General features: G+C 39.1%; 1 protein-coding gene across 6 annotated transcripts in view; it reads left to right on the top strand.

The window, feature by feature from the left end:
• Nucleotides 1–23,327, top strand: part of TMEM117 (transmembrane protein 117) — a 472,857-nt gene that overhangs the window by 85,446 nt on the left and 364,084 nt on the right. For all 6 annotated transcript variants that reach the window (XM_027595076.1, XM_027595072.1, XM_027595073.1 and 3 more), the window contains one exon: nucleotides 8,755–8,887. In XM_027595076.1, the coding sequence (XP_027450877.1) occupies nucleotides 8,755–8,887 (133 nt within the window). The remainder of the gene's footprint in view (nucleotides 1–8,754; nucleotides 8,888–23,327) is intronic.

Below are 23,327 nucleotides of genomic sequence, written 5' to 3'. Positions count from 1 at the left end.
ATTCTCAGTATTTGGTTTTCTGTCAAATTCAGTGACTAACAAACATTTTGTGTGTAAGCTCCTACTCCTAATGTGAAGAAAAACCATCTCTTCAATGTTTTTTAAATTTTCTTTGTACACTGAAATAACAAGACTTGATCTGAATATTAATAGAATGGTGCTCTTAGGGTACAAAATTTTATGATCCTGTACTTTATATAATGCTACATTTGTATAACTAGAACATCCTTTCTCCCTAATGATATTCTGCTGTGTTTTGTTAGATAATTTTCTTTATTAATGTCCCATCCATGGACTGTTTTATTTTAGTTATTTTTATTCTGTTGCCATTTTTCAATTAGTAAATCTTAAAAAAAAATCATATCATGTCGTGTTCGTATAAACTAGAAATTAACACAAATCACCTGTGAATACTTCGTATACTTATTTTGGTCTGATTGGAAGTGAAGTTCAATTAATATTGAAATGCTCTGATCCAATTTTATTCTCTTATTCTAGACATAAGAAATAAGATTTAGATTATTGTCAAATGTTCCCATATAAAGTGTTAAATATTAAGTTGGCCTTTAAGGAATCTTATCAGTGTGTTGCTTTAGCTTCATTTTATACATGAGAGAGGCATACAATGACAGATAAAACATAAGGAGGAACATTTCCTCTTTTTCTCTCAGTAGGTAAGGATTTCTCTTTTTAATTTAAAGTATTTTGAGTTAGCAGACTACAGTAATCTCTCACTGACTAAACAAATCCTACAACCCTAGAGTTGTACGGGATCTTAAAAATCACGTAATCCCACCCTTTAAACTATATCTGGCTAGTGGCCATTCCTTCTTATCTGCACTGAAGGGAACTTATTACTTCCTGACAGAGTACATCCTATGAACTCTTTCTGACTATGACTCTAGTATATGAAATATTTAACAGTGAAGATAACTACCTGGAAGAGATCATCTCTGACCTGCATGTTAAGGCCCACAGGAAATGCAGGAGGAGAGTGAGCAGGTGACTCTTTCAGTCTGAAGCTTGGGAGGAAAAGTTTATGCTGGAGATATTGGATATTAAACCCATAACAGTGGGTGAGATCACGTAGTGATGTGAGAAAGGTGAAAACTGAGGACAGACCATGGGGAACATCATCATTTATGGGACAAGTAGAGGAGATGCCCAAAAAGGTGACTGAGAATAATCAGGAAAGTAGAAAAAAGCAAGGAGTATTTGGTATTCAAGAAGCTAGGGAAGTTACTGTCAAAAAGGACAAGCATGAACAACTGCTTTGTCAGATGCAAAAGAGATGTCCTGTAAATTAAAGGGCAGTATATTTCTACAGGATTTGGCAATGTGGGAGTCTTTAACATTTGCCAGAATGATTTCAGTAGGATGTTTGCATTGCAAGTAAGATCTCAGGGAGTGGGCATGATGCATATTACTTTTTCTCGAAATCTGGACAACAAGGGAAGAAGAATGGATGACAGTTCAAGGACATGGGGTCAAGAAAGCATTGCTTTTAGGTTGGACTTCAGAGGCTTTAGAGGCAAAGGGAAGAGAACCAGGAGAAAGAGAGAGAGAGATTCGAAATACAAAGGAGAGAAAAAGCTGATGGGCCAAGGCCCCAAGAGAGGGGAGGGTATGGTTTTAAGAAGGCACATGTGGGTCCTTTGGTGGGATGAGCACTGCATTCTCTGAGAAACAAGGGAAGGAAGTGGGGATAGGTAAGCAGATGCATGTGACTGGGCAGGAAGTTGAAGGAAATCATGTTTGGTGGCAGTGATATTTCCTGGTGGTTGAGCCAAGGTCATAGTCTGAGAGTGAAAGAGGCTTAGTAGGAGCTTTGAGGTAAAATGTGAAATGGATGCTGAGGAGAATGGGAAAGAGATTGACGAGTACAAGGAAAACTATTAATGTGCAGGACTGCAGTAGCTGCTGAAATTGGGGATCATGATTATGTAGTGGCTTATTAATCTACTCGTGTAACTTTTTTGCATAGCAGTTTACCGAAATCAGAGAAAGCAAACTGTAGTGTTGAATCAGAGTTGGGGTTTTGCAAGGCAAGCATAAGGCAGGTACGGGGTGCACAGGAAATAAGTGTGTTGAGGAAAGTTTGAGATGGAAACAAGTTTCATGCTATATAGAGCTCAAGAGGAGGGTAATAGATGGAGAGAAAATGTGGAGGAGGTGAAGGTCAAAGAACCAGATGGGTTCCATACGGCACAGGGGGTGGGTGTAATTGTCAGATCTGCAGAGATGCAGGATTTTAGCTATACGGTGGAATATCTTTTTTGTTCATTTGTACACTGTTGCTCTATATTGTATTGTGTCCCTTCATTGTTGGCAGTTGGACAACTATCTAAGATATGCTGTGTACCAGTGCCATGGTGATACCAGTGGGGAAGAAGACAGCTATGGTCCTCACAGTTTATGGATGGATGTGGCACACACAAGTAGACGATAAATTATACAAAGTCTTGGGCCTTAGGTGTTCTGAGGTTGAGCTGTGTGAGCTGTGTGAGTTTGCCAACAAGATATATTCCCCCCATATTTTACTTACAGAATTTTTCTTTTGGAAAATGTGTGTCCTTTCTTGTGAGTAGGTCTTAATTTTCCTTCTAGAATCTGTCCATCATAATTTAATGCAGATATTTTACCATATATTCTGCTGAGTACTTGGGTTATAAAGACTAAGAAATAAAGATTCCATGTGGGTCGTTTTAAGCCCCCCCACCCTTTTTTTTTCCTTCTCTGGGCCTTTGATCCATTGGTCATCGTCTATCTGGTAAGGTAATGTTAGCTTCAATAATAAAAATCTCCAAAATATATAGTGGGTGCATCTCAATTGAATTGCTCACTCATATAAAGCCAAAACATGGCAGGTACCTTTGTTCTAAGCAGTGATTCAAGGACCAGGGAATCTTCCGTCCCATGGTTTTGCTGTTTTCAACAATGTTTGCCATACTTGATTTACATTTGTGGATCAATGTAGTACTAGGTAATCAACTTAATCTGGCTCTAGGAGTGTAACATGTGACATAGGCTTAGCTAATCATTGCTACTGGTGATTGGTTCAGGACCCAAACAAGCTCAATGAGAGTGAGTCACGTAACTTTCTTTAGAAATAGTGGGGCAGAAGCATTATGTTTTCATCCCTGGACAAAAATGAAGGCACATTACTCAGAATTTCTACAGTCATCTTGGGACTACAAAGGGTATGTATGAACATGTTGGAGGAGCTGGGTACGATGGAAAACTATTAATGTGCAGGACTGCAGTACCTGCTGAAACCGGGGAATCATGATTATGTAGTGGCTTATTAATCTACTCGTGTAACTTTTTTGCATAGCAGTTTACCGAAATCTGAGAAAGCAAACTGTAGTGTTGAATCAGAGTTGGGGTTTTGCAAGGCAAGCGTAAGGCAGGTCTGGGGTGCACAGGAAATAAATGTGTTGAGGAAAAGAAGTTTGATAAGGAAACAAGTTTCATGAAACAAGTTTCATTTCTTCACCTTGAAGAAATCAAGCTGGGAAATGGAGATGAATCAAGCCTTGTTTGAGTGCTGGATCAAGCCTTGCTTGAAGTCATTTCATTTCTTTAGTTAAACTAAATCTATACTATTTTCTAAACATATATGTTAAGGAGAAAATTAATTATTTTTTTTAGGGAATAAACATGTTTGTTAGAAAATATGAGAAGCCAATAAATAAAAGACTCCTTATAATTTAAGCTGGTTTTTAGTTTTTTCTTTTCCTTTCCCTTCCCCTCTCCCTCCCCACCCCACCCCTCCCCTCCCCTCCCCTTCTTCCTTCCATTTTTCCTTCCTTCCTTCCTTCCTTCCTTCCTTCCTTCCTTCCTTCCTTCCTTCCTTCCTTCCTTCCTTCCTTCCTTTCTTCCTTCCTTCCTTTTCTGTTATTGGCAACAGAGAACATTCTTACTGCAATGTGGAATGCCTGCTATTCCAACTTTGACTATAACCAGCTACTGACCTCAACAAATTAAAAAATTTTAATTTGCTGTAGATTACATGTTTGTCTTACATATGTATCCATTATGTACATGCAAATATACATTGTGTATATGGCTGGCCACATCAAATATAGGAGAGTTTGGAGCAGGAGGCTTAATGGATAGCAGTATTAATTCAGTTTGAAGTCCTCTTGAGGAAAGTGCCACCTTCGTTTGTCCTTTTATATTTCCTGGTCAGGATCTTATGTGTAAATGCCACAGTTTTTCTTCTATATTATATAAATCTTGCTCTGATTCCTGCTTACCAAGGCGAGCAGAGAGTACAATATTGGTTATTTTTCACCTTATCTTTTTTTATCACTAAAATTTAAAATAGTCCTAAGGCTACAGGGGTCCTGGAAACAAATCCCTCAGTCTATATTTACCTGTTCCCTGCTTCTTCTAATGCTGCTTGGGTGATGGTCTCCGGCCCCCTCTTTGGCGCTATGGTACTGTTTAAGATGATGTTGGTTTGCAAACTTGGGAATTTCTCAGGTAAAATCTGACACTGGTCCCCACCCATGGAGGGCAAGGACAGACTGAAGAGTCAGGCACCTCCCACTTGGGAGGTGGTGGTTTTAATAAGCAAGAGAACATATACGAGGCTTGCCTTCAGTGGCCATAAGACAAGTAGATCTCTGCACTTGCCCACTACAATCTTAAAATTCATATAGAGGTCTCAACGGAGTTCAGTCACTTATACCGTCTGGACAGTTGCACCAACTCATTGCTCTCTCAATACTGCATTGTTAAAAACAGCTCCCATGGTGGGAGTGGTGGGTAGAACGAGCATTCCAATAACAGGGGAAGGGGTCAGGAGCCTCCGATTGCCTAGGTCTGGCTTGAGGGTCACCTGGTCATCATGTCCTCTCGATGATTTCCTCCAATAGTTGTCTGGGTCCTGCCCAGGTTGTTGTGTTCCTAATGGAGGTTGGTGACTGCCCTACTGACCTTATGCCCTAGGGGCTAACTCAGTCTCCTTACCTGACTTTCAGTGCCATGACCCTTGCTATTGGCTTTCACCACCATCCATTAAATCAAATCCAAATGATGTTCTGCCACCTTGGAGGCCTAAATCTTCGTATCCTCCATGAACCTAGAAGCCCTCGCTCTATCAAATCCCTTGCTTTAACAAATTCCCAGGAGTAGGGCTACCCCTGTCTCTTGCGTGGAAGTACAGACTCTTCTTCTTTTCCTCTGAGATTGTTTATTTCTTTGTTCAAGGCTTCCTTGTGAGAACCGCACTTGAACAAAAGGTACCCAGAACACAGGATAAAAGTCTGGTCATGAGGTAGAAAGGAAATATTTCTTTGTGTTTTGCCGATGAGAACACAGCAGCAAAAATCCCCCAAGAAACCAAGCAGTTTCGATGTAATATATGGTGATTAACATAACAATAATAAAAAAAAAAAAAGAAACCAAGCAGTTTCTCCAGACTTCTCCCTATTACATTTTCCACTACATATGTGGGGTCATCATATATTTTTATTTTTTTATTTATTTATTTATTTATTTATTTATTTATTAAGAAGGAATTCTTTTTTTTTAAAGATTTTATTTATTTATTTGACACACAGAGAGAGCGAGGGTGGGGGGGAGAGAGCACAAGCAGGGGGAGCGGCAGGCAGAGGGAGAAGCAGGCTTCCTAAATGAGCAGGGAGCCCGATGTGGGGCTCGATCCCAGGACCCTGGGATCATGACCTGAGCTGAAGGCAGCGGTTTAACCAACTGAGCCACCCAGGTGCCCCCATCATATATTTTTAAATATGCTTTTAGATTGTTAAAATTTTATAACATCTTACTGGCCTTAAACCCACTGTATTTCCAGGAAAGATTTTGAGGTTTTAGGGCATTTCAGTTGACTTTAACCAGCATTTGTAACAGCCAGTCCTTGTGTCTTCCAACACCTCTATAGGCTTGTGTACCATCTTAATGCTTCCGCTTGTTCGAAGATTAATTTTCCAATTACCTTGACCTTATCAAAGGTGATGGTCCATACAGTCCAAGACAAATTTTATTAATATAAATATACACTCATATTCATAAATGTATCTATGGTTAAAATAAAAGTCACTTATGACCTTGTCAGGAATGTACCCACCTTCTCAGTGATGCCCTTTTACTCTTGTTGACCTATAGGACTGTCTTCACTCAGTTATTTACTGAAACTCCTCTAAAGGAAAGTGTGATAAAATTCTGAATTCTGTGATCTACAGAGAAGGTGGCATATAATTTATTACCCAAACCAGTACACTTAAGAAACGAAGGGGGCGTTCTGAATAATTGTGTCAGGACAACAGTTATAAGCCACTGTTGTCCCAGGCAGACCAAATGTATGGTCATACTATAGGGCAGAGACAACACATTTTTGTGTGACATCCTCAGGTAACACTGAGGTTCCTGGTCTGATTAGTTTGATGAGAAGTCACTTATGCCAGCAGCCAACTGATGGCAATCTATGCATACGTGTTTCTAGCAATAGGATGGACACCCAGTGAGTTAACCTTGAAGTAACTTATGGGGAATTTCTATAATGTGATTTGACTGAACATTGGAGCCACACCAGTGCTGTCCTTCGTATATTGCAGCACTTGTATTATGCATCACAAGTGAATTTCAGGCCATGTTAACCTGCCATTTTGTTCTAATGACTCTAATGACTGAAATTAGTGCCAGACAATGAGCTTGGCAAATGACAGCATAAATGGTACTGTCACATTTCCCTTTTTACTAACTTTGTGTTATTTCAGCCAGTGCACAGTTAATCTACTGTGTTTTATTTGCAAAGCACTCTTCAATCGCCAGAATTATGATTTGACTTTTAAAGTACATCCATTAGTAATTTTTTTGACATATGCATATGTTAAGAAGGAAATTCACATTTAAATTTTCAAGGAACTCTAATTGCTGGTCTTTGCTGTTCTTCAGTTTAAAGTGCTGAACTAAATAAATCTTAGTTTGAAGCTGAAAGGACTTGAAGCTAAGGAAACCTTGAACAAAGAGAGCCCATGAGCCTAAAATAAGATCACATTTTCATTAATCACCCAAATAATGATGGACTTCAAACACCTTTCTGCCTTGCTCTCAGCTGTATCTCTAGTACCTAGAACCATTGCTGACATGTCATCAGAACACATTCAATATTTTGCTCAACAAATGAATAATATTCTTTACAGTTTGCTTTATGATATTTATGGCATGAGTTTTTTACTCTCAAGCATTCTGTGCTTAATATCTACTTATCATATTCCTGACAACATATTGTGTGGAGACTTGCAGATCTCTGGTTTTCCATAACTATTGATTCAGTTAATCAGCAAGTTCTGCGAAGTTGTAATTTGCTCTGCTAGTATTGTTTACTTCAGTAGAGAGTTTTCCATGTTCTTCTTCCCTTGACTTTCAGATTTGCCCTTTGCTTCTCTTGCGCAGGCCAAGAAACCAGATGATGTAACCAAATCTCCCTTTTTTTGCTCTATTTAAAGTTTTGGCTAGTATAATGTTTCTGGTTTCCAAATGAAATCTAAAGTGCTATTTTAATAAAAGTGAGGTACAAGAAAAACTTAGTAATTAAATCTTAAAAGATTTCTTCCTATCTTCAGTAACCTACATGAGAGCTACTGTCTATCCTTAGAGAGACAATTTCCAGATGGAAATATGTATATCTTTTTCATAACTTTGACATATCATGAATAAAAAGGGAATATTTTCTCTAGTGAGAAATTCTATTATAGGATTTAAGGCCTACTTTATTTTAATTGTAGTTTATATGTGTGTATCATCTCTCTTATCATTATTTAGATAACTTTCTCAGGAATGGAAATAAGCCTACTAGACAAAGTTTATCTTGGGAGAAGCCAGGGTGACCTATGTTCATTTTTTTCTTACTCCCATGGTTTGTCAGCTCTCTCAATTTTCAGGATAGTAATGCTCTCACTTCTCTTCTCTACTGAAATGTTTCTGCATTAATTCTGATATTAGTAATGTTTATTTTAGTATTCATCTATACATGTTTTCCCTCCCTGAAATATTTGCATTTTAAGATTCTTTCTTATCTTAGCATTTATCTATGTAAATGGAATTTTAGGCATAAGGGTGGAAATATCCTTTTGCTGGGAGCCACACCAAGCTCCGTAACATGTACATGCTACCCCCTCCTACCATCCCATCTGACCCCTTCAACCCACACACACTTATGCACAGGCCTGTATGCAAGTGTGGATGTTTTAGCTGAGAGTGAGGGTATGTCGTCTGGATCTTATGCCAGACACCGTATTTTTCCTTTTAAGTTTTCATGTACCTTCAATGATTGGATCTATCTTGGTTTTGTTGTCTTGTCAGTACTGGGGGTGGGCCTATGGAAGCAAAGGGAATTATGTGGAACTTACACAATGTCTCTACCATTTGCCCGAAGTAGCTTCAGTATACAGGAAACCAAAGACACATTAGTGAAATAGAAAACAGGTGTCAGCGCTCTAATTCCTCTTGTTTTCAGGGCAGCATCATGAACGTTCTCTGAACTATCCTAGAGTCTCATGTTAGTATTATTTGCTCCAGGATGATATGGGGACCGTCTTGAACTTCATCCGTGATCATTTATTGACCAAAACCAGAAAGGACATTAGTAGAGTGGTTTGACCCATAAGGCAATTCTATGGCAAAGACCTCAGAAAATAGATAAGAGAGATTCAGTAAAAGAAAGCAAAGCTGTGTGAATTGTGAGTCATGATGGACACTGATTTCTAATAATATCTTATATTGCAGGTCAGTTGCTCCGGTTAAAAATGTTTCGAGAGGATCATGGGTCATGGATGACAATGTTCTTCAGCACAATTCTGTTTCTCTTCATATTTTCTCACATATACAACACGATTCTTCTAATGGATGGGAACATGGGGTAGGTTATCTTTCCCCTTTCTACTGTGGTGAGTGTTATGTTTGAAACTTGTAAAAATTCAGAGAATTTTTTAGTTCGTAGTAGCCTAACTCTTCACAAATGTTCTACTGTAAATAAAGATAATCTGTGCATTTTTCTTACTTAAAGCATTTAGAGTCTTTTCTCCAAGGAGCTTATAGCATTCTGCGATACTTGTGTTCTTTCTACTTGAGGACTTCTCTGTGGGGTAGTTTGAGGGCAGGTAATAATTTCAGTAAAACCACAGAGAGTATGAGAATCCGGAAATCTTACTGACTTGTTTATCTCACAGTTAGTAAAGCTGGGATAAGATGAAGGTCTCCAGATTTGCAGTTCCATTGCTTTGCAATGCCTGGTTAAATAAAACTATTTGATACTGGTGGCTTTTTTTTTTTTAAAAAACTCTTGATAGTTCCAACAGAGAAACCTTTGTTATAAATGGGTCATTTTAAAAGTGGGCCACCTTGTATTAAATGCAGGGTTGTGATCTTTACTTATCAAATCACTGATCAAATCACCGTGGCATGAAGAGGTGATAACAAGGAGATTATAGAGTTGTGTTTTTTTTTTGGTAACTTTCTTCAATTCTTGATTTGCTCTTAGTAAGTTTTAAGAACAGAATACAAGGAGAATGGCCTAACTTATAGCACTAAAAATTAGATTCCTGACAAGAATAAACCACTTTAGGTATTGTTGTATACTGACATAGTTCTAAGGAATGTTTCCATCTACTCTCCCCAGTAGATTGGAAAGCTAGGTGATATCGTTTTCTTCTAAATGTAGGCTAGGCAAGATTGTCAACCAGTTCTGGAGTACAATTGTTTTGATGTTATGTATAGATTTTAGCCAGCACTGGTCACTGCTAAGAGGGATAGCTCAATTAAAATTTCATTGTTTTTCCCCCACCGTTAAAGAAAATGAATAGTAAAGGGATACATTCAGGCATGTGATATTTAGATCAAATGTTCAGGCTTTAAGAAGTTACTGACAAGTTTGGGGCGCCTGGGTGGCTCAGTTGTTAAGCGTCTGCCTTCGGCTCATGTCATGATCTCAGGGTCCTGGGATCGAGCCCTAAGTTGGGCTCCCTGCTCAGCGGGAAGCCTGCCTCTCTCTCTCTCTCTCTCCCTCTGCCTGCCACTCTGCCTACTTGTACTCTCTATCTCTCTGTCAAATAAATAAAAAAATCTTAAAAAAAAAAAGTTACTGACAAGCTTTGTTTGTGATTATTTCTTGGGTTTCAAATAATGCCCTTTACTGGGTCTCTTTTTAAATGGTGGAGTTACAGACTCTAACTTGGGCCAGTCAGGAGGAGCCTCAGCCTTAGCACATGCCTGTATTAATGCAATGGGTAGCGGTCCTCTTGGAATTACCCAACACAACCAGAAGTCTGTCAGAGAGGTGTTGTGCAGTCAGCATTGGGGCCAGAAGGGGAAGGGACCCATAAAAAACTTTTTAAGCACTTGCTGAAAATAATACATCAAAATAGTATATAAAATATAGCTTCTGCTTGGAAGTTGACTTCCTCTCTAATTCTTTTTTTATTCTTTTTATTTTATGGAGCTACTGAAGTCTTTGCTAACCGGAAGTTATTATTCTGAGGAAAGAAGCAGATTTAAAAGTAATAAACTAAATGCAATAATAGGTCATCCCTGGCACACTGTAGAGCACTCAATAGCTAATAATAAATCCAATCTTAGAGAGGGCTAACAGTTCTTAAGCACTCAGTACCAGTACTCAGTTAAACCTCACAATGACCCTGCGCAATAGGTGTTTTTATTATCTCCATTTTACAGATCAGGAAACTGAGGACCAGAGATGTCCTGTCACTTGTCTAAAGTTACATTATAATTCAGTCTCTACTTTAGACATTAAGCAAGGAGTTGAGCGATTAAGTAGTGAATTCTGGTAATACCTCCTGCTCTCAGCTGGTGCAGAGTTGATTGCTGATTGATTCTGATGCTCAATCACTGTAAGTCTATTAGTCTTTCTTTGTATTTTTATCTTTCAAGCTGTGTTTGAAAATTGAAAGAAGTAGGCAGTATATGCCGGAAATAAGAATTTGTGGGTGTCTGTCTTAACTAAAATTGAAAGTGATTCTTTTTTATTTTCACACTAAATACAGTAGTCCATATTCTGACTAACTCTTGAACTCTTCACCAATATGCCTCATCCTTGTTCAGAAGGACATTTTCATGGGGTCACTTTTTAATTTTTTTTTTAATCCAAAGCAAGGGACAAGTGGTTTAGTTTTGCTAATAAAAAATTAAATTACTATTTTAAAAGAAGTATTACCAACTTTAATGACACGTGCCATTTGAACTAAGTACTTTAAGGTTGGAATGTAAATTGGAGGAAAATCAGGTGTTAGGGAAAATTAATACAACTGTGCTTTTGGGGTTCTCTAGGAGACACCATGTTATCCGAAGCATTGCCTCGTCCTTTGTAAGGCAGGGAATGATGGAGCCAGAGGCTGTGGAAAGAATAGGCATGTGGATATCATGATTGATGAGTTTCATGACTATGGATTGCTGGTGGTAGAGGGGAATCCTGGATTATTTACAATGAATTTGATTGGCATCGAGGATTACAATGTGTCCTGGTTTGTGGCTCTTTTAGGATTTCAAAGAGAATTCCTTAGAATGATTTGCTTTTTTCCCCAATTCTAGGATTGTTTGTAAATTTAGGTTCAGCTAGAGTCCTTTGATACCTCCTTATGGAGAACAAAAACCCTAGGTTTGTCTGACTGAACCTCAAGAGTTTTAGCCAGAACTGACTTGATAAGAGTCAAGTTGGCTGCTCCTGGTGTTCTCACTGGAGTGAGAAACATGAAACCATTTTCTTCCACAGCAATGGGACTTGCCTTGGTTAAAAATGATTCTAAATGACTCCCTCCACCCCCAGGTTTTTTTTTTTCCTCCCTGTTCAACTAGGTATCTTAAGGCCAATCTATGTAGAAATCTGTTTGGCAGAAATAAACAGAGATGTGCTTCAGAGTCCATGGTGAGGTCTTTACTGACCCGAAACTGAGCAAGTCTAGGGCTGGGAAGAGTTTTTACCCTTTGTGACATCATCTTTCTGAAGAACTTCTTAGTCATGGAATTTTCACAGCATTCATAGTGTAAAGCCCTAGTTTAGGAAAAGTTTGCCTGGCCTTCTCAAATATCTAAATTCCCCAAAGAATAATATCTATAATGTGTAAGGAATGAAATGGTAGGAAAGCAAAGCAGGCAGTTTCCGGTTATATTCGTAAAACGATTCTGAAAATAGCCACTTGATGGCAGCAGAGGGCATGTTTTCAGTGCGGATTGCCAGGACCTGCCAAAGGCTGGTTTTCTCTGAAGAGAATCTTGCTCCTTTTGAATCTCTGAAACTTGGGTTGAAATATTTGCCTTCCTAATTGTTAACGGATTTTTTTAATAAATCCACCTGGTGATCTCTATAATAAGCACTTATGATGTGCTTGGCCCCCTTTTATGTTCTTAAGCAAGTTTAAGTAATAGTATATATAAACACGTATAGGCACACATATACATCTATATTCTGGATTACAAGGATAAATATTGTATTTAGCACGGAGGAAATTATACACTTGACAAACATAAAATTTCCTCTGTGAACTGGAATAAGTTTCCAAAGAGTACATCCTACTTAGGGCAGAATATGAAGAAGCTGATGTTTTCTAGGGTTCATGATAAAGAACGTTTTATTTTTTCTAATATACAGCCTTTTCCAGAGAAGTGTTACAAATATTAATTAATACATTGATATGTGTTAGGTGTTGCAGAGACAAAAATTGAGAAACGAGACAAAGTGATTCAGGTAATTTTGAAAATAAGTATTAATATTCATATTCAGAACCTGGAAAAAATGGTACAAATTAGGTGATGGGTGTAATGAAAATGGAATAGATTGTCTCTCTCTTCTGTTTTGTTTTAGTAAGTAAGAACTTATGTGGAGCATTCATTAAATGTCTGCGTGTGATGAACACACTCTGAGTATGCTATAAGGGTGATTGGCTTAGGAGAGGTGACAGGAGGGAATATTTAAAATAGACACTTTCCAGGGATGCCTGGGGGGCTCAGTCCATTAAGTATCTGCCTTCAGCTCAGGTCATGATCCCAGGGTCCTGAGATCAAGACCCGCATCAGGCTCCCTGCGCAGCGGGGCGTCTGCTTCTCCCTCTGCCTGCCGCTCCCCCTGCTTGTGCTCTCTCTCTCTGACAAATGAGTAAAATCTTTAAAAAAAATAATAAAATAAATAGACACTTTCTATGGGGCACCTGGATGTCTCCGTCAGTTAAGGGTCTGCCTTCCACTCAGGTCGTGATCCCGGGGTCCTGAGATCAACCCCCCTCTTGGACTCCTTGCTTAGCTGGGAGTCTGCTTCTCTCTCTCTCTCTCTCTCTCCCTCCCCTTGCTTGTGCTTTCTCCTTCTCTCTCTCAAATAAATAAAATCTTAAAAAAAAATACTTCCCTACAATCTAAAATGCATGGCTTTTATGTACAGAGGGGACAGCAAAAGCAAGCAAGGATGAATAGGAAATATTAACAAGCAAGAGACTGGCATAGACTTGTCCAAAGGCTGGAAGAAGTCGTTCAGGCTCTAATGCTTCCTCAGGTGTGTGCACAGCTGCCCTAGATCTTACCCCCCATACTCTTATCCTCATTTTGTAATGAATGACTGTTACTCTGGTCCATCCGCAAGTCCATGTGTTCTATCAGAAAAGACTCTGATTTATAGTTTCAGTTTCTGTTGCCAGAGGTACAGGTTCCAGCCCATTATTTTTCCCAAAGCTGAGTTACACGTTAATGGAAAAATTCAGGGCGAAATTTCATTCCAGGCAGTACTTTTTTCTTTCCTAAGTTCATTATTTTTAAAACCTGCACTAATGCTTTCAGATTCCTTACTCAAACTTTTTTTTCCCTCTTTTTAGTCACTACTGATCTAGAAGTAGCAGCCCTGGTTCAGGGAGATTTTTTTTGTTTTTGTTTTTTTCTGTTAAGAGACATGATTTTCACTTGCTACTGCTCTTTAAGTACAAAGTTGGTTGACCTGCTACCTTGTTTACACTGGTAGTTTCATGCTGAGGAAGGAATGTTTCTGTGTGTGTTTCTTTGATTTTAAAGGCGATTTAGAGGAGGGAAATGGCAAGAAAAAAAGTCCAAATAGTCTTTAGCAATGTTAAACTATACAGTTTTTGTATTCCCGAAACTAACGAAATTACGGGAAGCCTGCAAGTACTTGAGTCAATAGCTGAAAAGCTTGATTGGCTGCTAATACAAGGCTGAATGCAAATTCTGCTGGAGTGGTGCTTTAAATAATTTGTTGGCTTCATTCTTAATTAGGCTAAACATTGACTTGCTTGTACGATTAATTCACAATAATAGCACAATTAATTACTAAAGCTGGGAGTAAGGGGCCAGGCTGGTTGCTGAGAATGGGCTAGTGAGAAGAAAAGCTGGAAATGAATGGTTGAGTCTGGTCAAGGGCGCTGACCCAGTGGGGTGCTGGAGGGAGGGAGGCAGGTTTGGTGAGGGAGGGGGAGGGAGAGAAGGGGAAGGAGAATAGGAGGGGGAGGGTCAGGGCAAAGGAGACAGAGACTTATTCAGCCCGAAGCCCTATAGCTAAAGGGCCTAGTTGCTGCTTTTATTTTTTTATTTTTTAAAATTATTTTAATTCAATTAATTGACATATAATGTATTATTAGTTTCAGAGGTAGAGGTCTGTGATTCATCAGTCTACCCCCATCCCTCCAGCAACCCTTAGTTTATTTCCTATGATTAAGAGTCTCTTATGGTTTGTCTCCCTCTCTGGTTTCATCGTGTTTTAGTTTGCTGCTTTTAATACTATTGGTTTCACATTACTTGGTTTTGATAGTATAAACGTAAAATAGCATAGCCTACTCAAGTTATCACAAATTTACTGTTAGTGTATCTGAATTGATGAAGTTTTAAAACATTAATGAAAAACACAATCGGGGCGCCTGGGTGGCTCAGTTGGTTAAGTGACTGCCTTCGGCTCAGGTCATGATCCCGGGGTCCTGGGATCGAGCCCCCCCTCGAGCTCCCTGCTCCGCGGGAAGCCTGCTTCTCCCTCTCCTGCTCACTCCCCTGCTTGTGTTCCCTCTCTCGCTGTGTCTCTCTCTGTCAAATAAATAAAATCTTAAAAAAGAAAAGAAAAGAAAAACACAATCAATGTTGCATTATTATATGTCCAGAATTGACATTGTTCTGACACATTTAGGACGAGTGTGTTCCGTGATCACTGTTTTTAGTTACTTATTCCAGCTCCCTCATTAAATAGCTTGATGTAGGAAGACGATGTTAGGGTTCGAAGCCGACGGCCAAGAAAGAATTCTTGAGACGTCTTTGGTGCAAAAAGGTGGTTTTATTAAAGCATGGGGACAGGACCCATGGGCAGGAAGAGCTGCACCGGGGTCATGAGGAGCGGCCCGTTATATGCTTTCAACTTGTGAGGGGGTTAGGGATAGCGTGAGTCTCTAAGGCATTTTGGGAGCAAGGTTTCCAGGACCTTGAGGGAGCTAGCTATTGTTGATAAAAGGTCATTTATTACCGTCTAATAAAACCTTAGTCATGAGACCCTGCAGATGTATATCGGTGGGCCATCTGCTTGGGGGATGATTGCCAGCACATATCTTGGGGGGTTTAGAGATAAAGGAAGTTTCCAAAGGAATTTTTATACGTTAAAGTAGATTTACAGGATTCTGGGGAGCGGGGAGGTCAGGCGAGGATTGCCTTTTGCCCTTAGCAAATTATTAACATCCAGGCAGTTGAGTCCCTAGAGGAATGTCACTCTGCCTATTTCAAGGACTTGTCAGTGACCTGTAGGTAGTAAGGAAATTTAATAATTTTTCTTCTGCCTTTGTTTCCCACATCATAGCATATCAGCTTGTTACAGGGGGAACCAGCTCTGATCCAGGAATCAGAATACCTGGATTTTGGCCCCATCTTAGCCACTCACTGGCAAAAATAACTTGGAGAAGTTAGACTGTTTCTCATTTTTAAGATATGAGTTGTTGTTGTAAGGTTGTTAGTAGATTTACTATTATCAGCCTCATCATCATTATTATTACTCTTAGGGAAATACATGCTTCTAAGGTAGAGACACAAACTAACCTTAATCTTGGTTGCCATCGGCTTTGTTTTGTATGAAAGGTGAAATGATGTAATAGAAATAGCATGGACTTTCATCCTGACACTTTTTTGCGATGTGACCCTAGGTAAACTTCACTTTCTGAACCTCATTTCCACTGATGTAAATTGGGGATGTTAGTATTACCTTAGGGTTGTTGTGGCAACCACAGAAAACAACGTGTGCTTAGCAGTTGGCATGGTGCTCACCATATAAAGAGCCCCCAGTAAGTTTTAGTTGCTTTTATAGTAATAGAATATATATTTTAGTTTCTCAAGGACTTCAGCTCTCAATAAATATTAATTGTTGTAATAATAACAATAAGTACTTTGGTCAATATAATGAAATGAAATAATTTATGTTAATGATTATCATTCAACTATGATGATGATTATCAAATTTATGCAAAATGCCCAAATAAATGCCTAGCACCAGTAGGCCTTCAATAAGTGTTAATTTCTTATGCCATAATATATCATACATAATCTTAAATATACTTGAATTACAGAGTCAAATTAATATATGGAATACACAGCACCCAGTTCAAAGGCTATGAATGCATCTTTATGAATATACATAAACTGTTCCTGATTTTATTTTTCATTAACAAAAAGCAAATATGGAGAGCTAATATATTTCATCAGGATTCAGAGGAGAAAATCAAACATAATATTAAGTTACCAAATGATTATTTGCTAAGTTTGACTTTTTTTTGAAAAGAGGGAACATTTGGTGGAATTAGGGATAATATGGGAATTAATGATGTGGTGGTCATGCCTGTGTGTTTGTGTGTGAATATCCATTACTAGAGAGTATGTAATAATGAACATTTTAAATGTCTATCTCGATTCCTTTCTCCCAGTGGTAAATGTGTAGGAAATAATTACTTTCCAGGCATGACAATGTGTATGATAGCCTGAGGCTTAAGGTTTATCATAAGTTATATAGTTTAATTTAATAAATTAATGAGAGAGACCCAGCGTGAGCAGAGAAAGCAACCTTTCTGTGACAAGTCATCGTCTTTGCAACCCATATTAACCCCAGCGTTATTCTTGAGGGATTGTTGAAAACCAGTTAACAGACTTCTGTGAATGAAATCCTTCATCATTCAGATGGTTCCCTGTCAAGCAAGCATCACTTGCAGCACAATTGTGAACCTTACTCCAGCTGCTCAGTCAGGAATGTCCACAACTTCTTTTACTCTTCTGTTAAGGGCAGGAGGGTAATGCTTTTTTGGGGGTAGAGATAAGGGACTTGCTTGTGTTTTCGTCAAGGAGAGAATCACATTGGAAGGTTAACTTTCTTTCTTTTTTTTTTTTTTTAAGATTATTTATTTATTTATTTATTTGAGAGAGAGTGAGAGTGAGAGAGATCACAGAGGGAAAGGGAGACGCAGGCTCCCCGCTGAGCAGGGAGCGCGATGTGGGGCTCGATCCCAGGACCCTGAGATCCCAGGACCCTTTTTCCCAGCCTCCTAAACCTTGTGTACAATGCGAGGGAATTTATGGACTCCATGTTAAAAGCTACTGAAGTTGGTATCTCAGAATTAGAATACAAAACAGAAGTTTCCAATGGTAAGATCTTAAAACTAAGATACATCAGTCAGGATAGGTTAGAGTCTGTTTTGTAACAAACAAATCCAAAAATTTCAATGGTTTAAGACAACAAAAGTTATTTTTTGGTCACACTACATTTCACTGAGTCAACTGGAGGGCTTTGCTTCATCTTCCAGTCTTCCAAGACCATGATTGAAATAGTAGCTACATTATAATGTTGCTAGTTGCTCCCCAGGTCTCAGGGAAGTAATTCAACATTCTGCCTGGAAGTGATGTAACTTCTGCTTACAACTTTGATGAGAACTAATTATTTGACCCCAACGAAGCACAAGGGGGCTGGGAATGGCAATCATCCCATGTACCTGGAATAACACCACTGACTACCACATGCGACCACTCCTACCTCAACTAGGAAGTGTCTTTCTTCCAACAAATGGGATATATAAAATGATTTTTACAAAATCACTGTAACTATGATCTGACAGAAAAGGAATGCATGAATCTCACATGAAAATCTAATTCATATTCAGTTGTATATTGTGGTGATATCAGATGGCCAATCAGGTCATTAAATGTGCAATTATTGATCAGAGGAGAAGTCTATTTGCTAGTAGGAAGGAACGGTTTCAAGGTATCATTGGATCAATTGGTTGCTAGCATGCAGTGGTTCAGTTTTGTGTACTTGTAGTATACATTTGGATTTGGTGAATACATCCATGCTGATTGGTGCTTCTCATGCCATGTCTGTTTGCAACATTTTGAATGTCATCCCTGATTATTAGAAATAAATGAGCTGAATTAGTGAATTTAGGAGAAAAGACATAGGACAGTGGGGCCTTATGAGGATAGGGGTAAATGTATAATAAGTCAGAGGAATTATTAAATGTTTTGCCTTCTTCTGTCTACAAAATTAAGGTAAGTCAAGAACACAATTGGAATTTGATCAATTAGAATAGAGGATCCAACTGAGGCTGAACCTATGCAGTCCTCCTGGTTGCTCTGGCAACAGGCCCCCTTTCCATGCTAGTAATATTATAGTGTGAGTGAAGAAATAATTGAAGGTAGGGAAATATGTGTTCAAGTCAACTCGTACTTCTGGGAAAGTTAGGGAGGAGTTTGCTGAAGGCAAAGGATGAGGTCATGAGAGGGGAAGAATTTGAATTAAAAAAGAAAAAAAATAATTAAATTGAGCCTGAGCCTGAAAGCTTCTGGGCACAGCACTGCACATAGTAGCAATGTTTCTTCCCTGACATTGGTCGAAGGCAGAGTAGATAGTAAATCACATGGTTGCATATCTACATTATCTCTTCCATTGTAGTCCAGGAAAAGCACTGTACTGGGAGATTGTGACCTGTATAATTGGCTTGGATTGGAGCCATCTGCTATGTGGATTGCTCTGCTAGTTCTTAGAGCTAGCCGGGAAGTTCTCATTTGCCCAGAAGGGTCAAGAGGGAGTCAAAACAGGCTTGCCCATATTTTTCCTGTGAATTTAGCTTATTTGTTTTTAATGTCCTTAGGTGTATTTTATCCTTGCCAAATATATTTTTCAAATTCTGCTCAATAGTCTGAGCCTTTTCTGCTTTTATTAAATACATGTCACATTTGCACCACTGCAAAATGAGAATGGAGAGATTGGGAAGAGTTAGCAATGAGCGCTTCCTCATTCAGTGCTGCTTTGTCCTTCTCTGAACCCTTTCCACTAGCAAAAGAAGAGGATACAGGGCGCTCTCTTGATTCCACTCCCTTAAGCTTCCAAAACAAATCCCCCAAAAGCCAGAGTAGAAATAAAGAAGAAAACCACAAAGTATTACCTAAAAGTAGGATGATTTTGTAATTCATTATCCAAACCAGGACCCTTTTGAAAATGAAAAGGAGTGCTATTAGTAATAGGAGACAAGGCATAAACTGTGATGTCCTGTGCTATTTGAAACATGTAGTTGAGCCACCTAAAATAAGAGGAGAGAATAGAGAGACTGTGAGGGAAAGAGGATCATCTGGGAATCTGGAAGAAAGATTTGGCCCTGAGGCACACAGACTATTCCTGGACAGTTGTAACTAACTTGTAGCCAAGTTCAGTGTCTGATAGGGCCATGAGATTGTTTTAAGATAAACGATCTCATTGTCCTTTTTCCAGGAATAACTTGTATCAGGTTAGAATGTAGTAAGAATGAGTTCCTAGGCAAAAAATAAAGTTTTAGAAATCCATATTCAGGAAAGGGCTTCGTGATTGACCAAAGAGTGGTTAAGGACTGACTGGCCAAGTGAATTCCATTTTCTGCTCCCATGACTATTATTTAAGAAAATTAAAATAAGTTCCATTGTGCTTAAGGCAAACCTATCAAGTTCCATTGTTTTCTGCTCAGATCCCAGTTGGAATAAAGAGGAATCCCTGTTCTAGGAGAAAATGACTATAACTGTGTGTAGTGGGCAGCCTCTGAGATGGTCCCGATGGTCCCTGCTTCTGGGTTTCAGGCCCTTGTGCTCCTTTCTCCTTGAGTGTAGGTTGAACCAAATGGTTAGCTGTTAATGAATAAAATATGGTAAAGTGATGGGATATTATTTCTTTTCTTCCTTCCTTCCTTTATTTATTTGTTTGTTTTTTTTTTTTTTTGAGAGAGAGCAAGAGTGAGAGAGAGCATGTGGAAGTGGGGGGGGGGAGGGGCAGATGGAGAGCGAAAATCTTAAGCAGGCTCCATACCCAGCGCAGAGCCCAATGCAGGGTTCTATCTCATGACCCTGAGATCATGACCTGAACTGAAATCAAGAGCCGGACACTCAACTGACTGAGCCACCCAGGCGCCTCAATGGATTATTATTTCTAAGATTAGGCTTCTGTCTTGCTTCCCTTTTTCCTCTGTCTCTGTCTCTCTCTGTCTCTATCTCTCGCTCTCAAAATTACCACACTGAGAGTAGTCTTATGGAGAGCTCTATGTGGCAAGGAACTGTCTCCAGGCAATAGCCCGCAAGGACCTGAGACCTGCCAGCAGTCATGTGAGTGAGTTTGCAAGCCAGTCCTCCCCAAATCAAGCTTTGAAAAGACCATAGCTTCTGCCCATATGGTGACTGTGGCCTGTGACCTGGCCTCTGAGCCAGAGGACACAGTTAAACTGTGTTCAGATTCCTGACCCACAGAAACTGTGAGATATAAATGTTTGCTGTTATAAACTGCTACATTTGGGGACAATTTATTCCTCAGCAGTAAATAATTAATGCACTCTATTTAAATAGTGGGTTCTATGTGATGAAAAGCTCAGAAAGAAAAATACACACACACACACACACACACACACATCCAGAATGGCCACAAAACAAATTCCCTTTGTATGCTGTGTAGTAGCAGTTTTTCCTATGCTCTTTGAGAGACCATATATTGCATTATACAATGGATATTTGGGGGAAGTACTCCTGGTCTTTCTTATGAAAACCAGAAGGAAAATTTTCTTGGGAGTTTTCATAAAGAGGACCCTCTAAAATGTAGAGAAGAACATCCTTAAAGACGTTCCTAACAAATCCTAACAGTATCTGTAACAATGAATTTTAATGAGCCATTTCTTTTCAAGTCTGTCAATATGGTTTTTACTTCTAGTCCTAATGACTAATCTAATTGTAGGTAGGACACCCAAGTAAAACTTACTAGTTTTCAAGGAGAATGTCTTGTATATTTGACCTTTTCAACAACAGCAAGCATCATACCAAAGGCATTTGTCAAATTTCTTCTGCAGATTGTTGGTTGTCTTTTAAGGGTGGTTTAAAGTTCTACCTTGTGACCAAGGAAAACGTAGTTGGCAGGTAATGTCTAAATTTTTTTCTGGGTGTAGAATTCTATACTTTTTCCTTAAATCATTTTTTTTTTTTTAGTATTTGTTACCGGAAAGGTAAATATTTAGCTTGAAAAACCTGCTGAAGGAAGATTATGTTCAGGGGACTTCTCATACTGTTCTGACTGTAGGGGTAGCTAAAACGCTGCCAGATTTTTCAGTTTCTTTCTTTAGCACAGTACAGATTCTTAGAGTCATCAGATTATAGGTGCCATATACCACTTCAATTTAGGAATAATGGCGTAATGCTCTTTTAGTTAGGCATGAGAAAGTACCTGTATTTAAAACTATTTCCAGACTTGGCAGTTTTTACTGCAGCCTGCACATGGGCAAATAATTCTTACTAAAATCACTTAACGCTTCCTCATGAACTGTGTGTGATACACTGATTTATGTGTATATCTTTTTAGTAGGAAATGAGTTTAAATTTTACTTCAGGAAGTAAGAATTACATTGAAAGTGGAAATACAAAAAAGATAGGATAAAATCCTTTCAGCTTGTAATGTCACAACATCCTTAATCAAAGAAAGCACAACAGAGCCATAGGAGTGTCCTTTTAGTTTGTAGAATGAAACAAAAAATTCCCTTTAATGTTTCAAAAGAGGGTAGAGCAAGCAAAATATTCCTTGCGATAGACGTCTGTTAGAGTGCAGTGCAGATTTATTATTATCTCTTTAAAAATTAATTTCAAACCACACCCCGGCCCTCATATCAAATCCTTGGAGGTGTCTGGCGTTCACCCGGTACTTCTTCCATTCTGTCATCTGGCAACGTGGCGATTATCTCTCTCTCACTCACTAAGAGGCATTAGCACCTGTCTCTGTCTTGCTCTTTGCCACGAGTCTTGACATGATCCTGTGCTGGTCCCAGATCTGCTTGGTCACCTCTGATCTCCTTGTCAAATAACCAGTGGATACCTCTCAGTCTTTACGAGTGACTTGACCTCTCCCTCCAGCACTTGTCACTTACCACCATTCCTGCCTTCTTGAAATGCTCCTGCCTTCTTGGTTTCTAATTCCATACACTCCTCACCTCTCTTTATTCTCTTCTCTCACCGTCCTGCTCTTCAGTGTTCTTTGGGCTCTCATCACTCAGGTTTCTAATCGGATTTTCTTATTCTATGCAGGCCCCTTGTTTGAGACCCACCTTCGTCTGTTCCCTACCAGTGATTGGCACCGTTACCAAGCAGCAGCTAAGGCCAGACACTTTGATATTGTTCATTCTTTCCTGCCCTCCCTTATCTCATACACACAGCAAATCACAAAGGCTCTTTGATTCTACCTGCTAAGGATTTTCCAAATCCATCTACTTAGACCTATCCTTACGGCTCCTCTCCTGTTGTTTCTTCCTTGGATTTGTACAGCAGCTGCCCCTTCTCATTCATTCTCCAGACCGTGGTGATTCCTCTAACACACAGATAGCCCTGCTTACAACTCTGTGCTGGATTTTCATGGTCTTCATGATAAAGTGCAGGCTCTTCCCATGGTTTATAAGGCTCTACATAATGTGGCCCCAGCTTACCTCATTATTCTGATCTTTTGTTCCTTTTGCCAAAAAACGAAGTTCCATCCAAAGTGAACTTCTTTTACTTCTATGAACAGAACCTTTGCTCTCTCACCCCTGGGTCTTCAAATAAATTCCTCTACCCAACACACACCCCCTCATCCCATTGGTTGGTTATCCCCTGGTTAACTCACATCTCTTCAGGTCTCTGCTTAGCTACCACTTCTCTGGGGAAACTTTCCTCATACTTAAAGGTCAGGAAAAATGCTCCTTCTATATATACTTGTAATATCATGGATCATCCACATCATAACATTCACCCCATTGCGTTGTAATTGCCTTTTTACCTGTGTGTGTGTGTGTATACATATATATAAAGATTTTATTTATTTG

This window comes from Zalophus californianus, chromosome 9, assembly GCF_009762305.2.
Source record: "Zalophus californianus isolate mZalCal1 chromosome 9, mZalCal1.pri.v2, whole genome shotgun sequence".
NCBI lineage: Eukaryota > Metazoa > Chordata > Mammalia > Carnivora > Otariidae > Zalophus > Zalophus californianus.
This window is presented reverse-complemented; position numbering and strand designations above follow the sequence as displayed.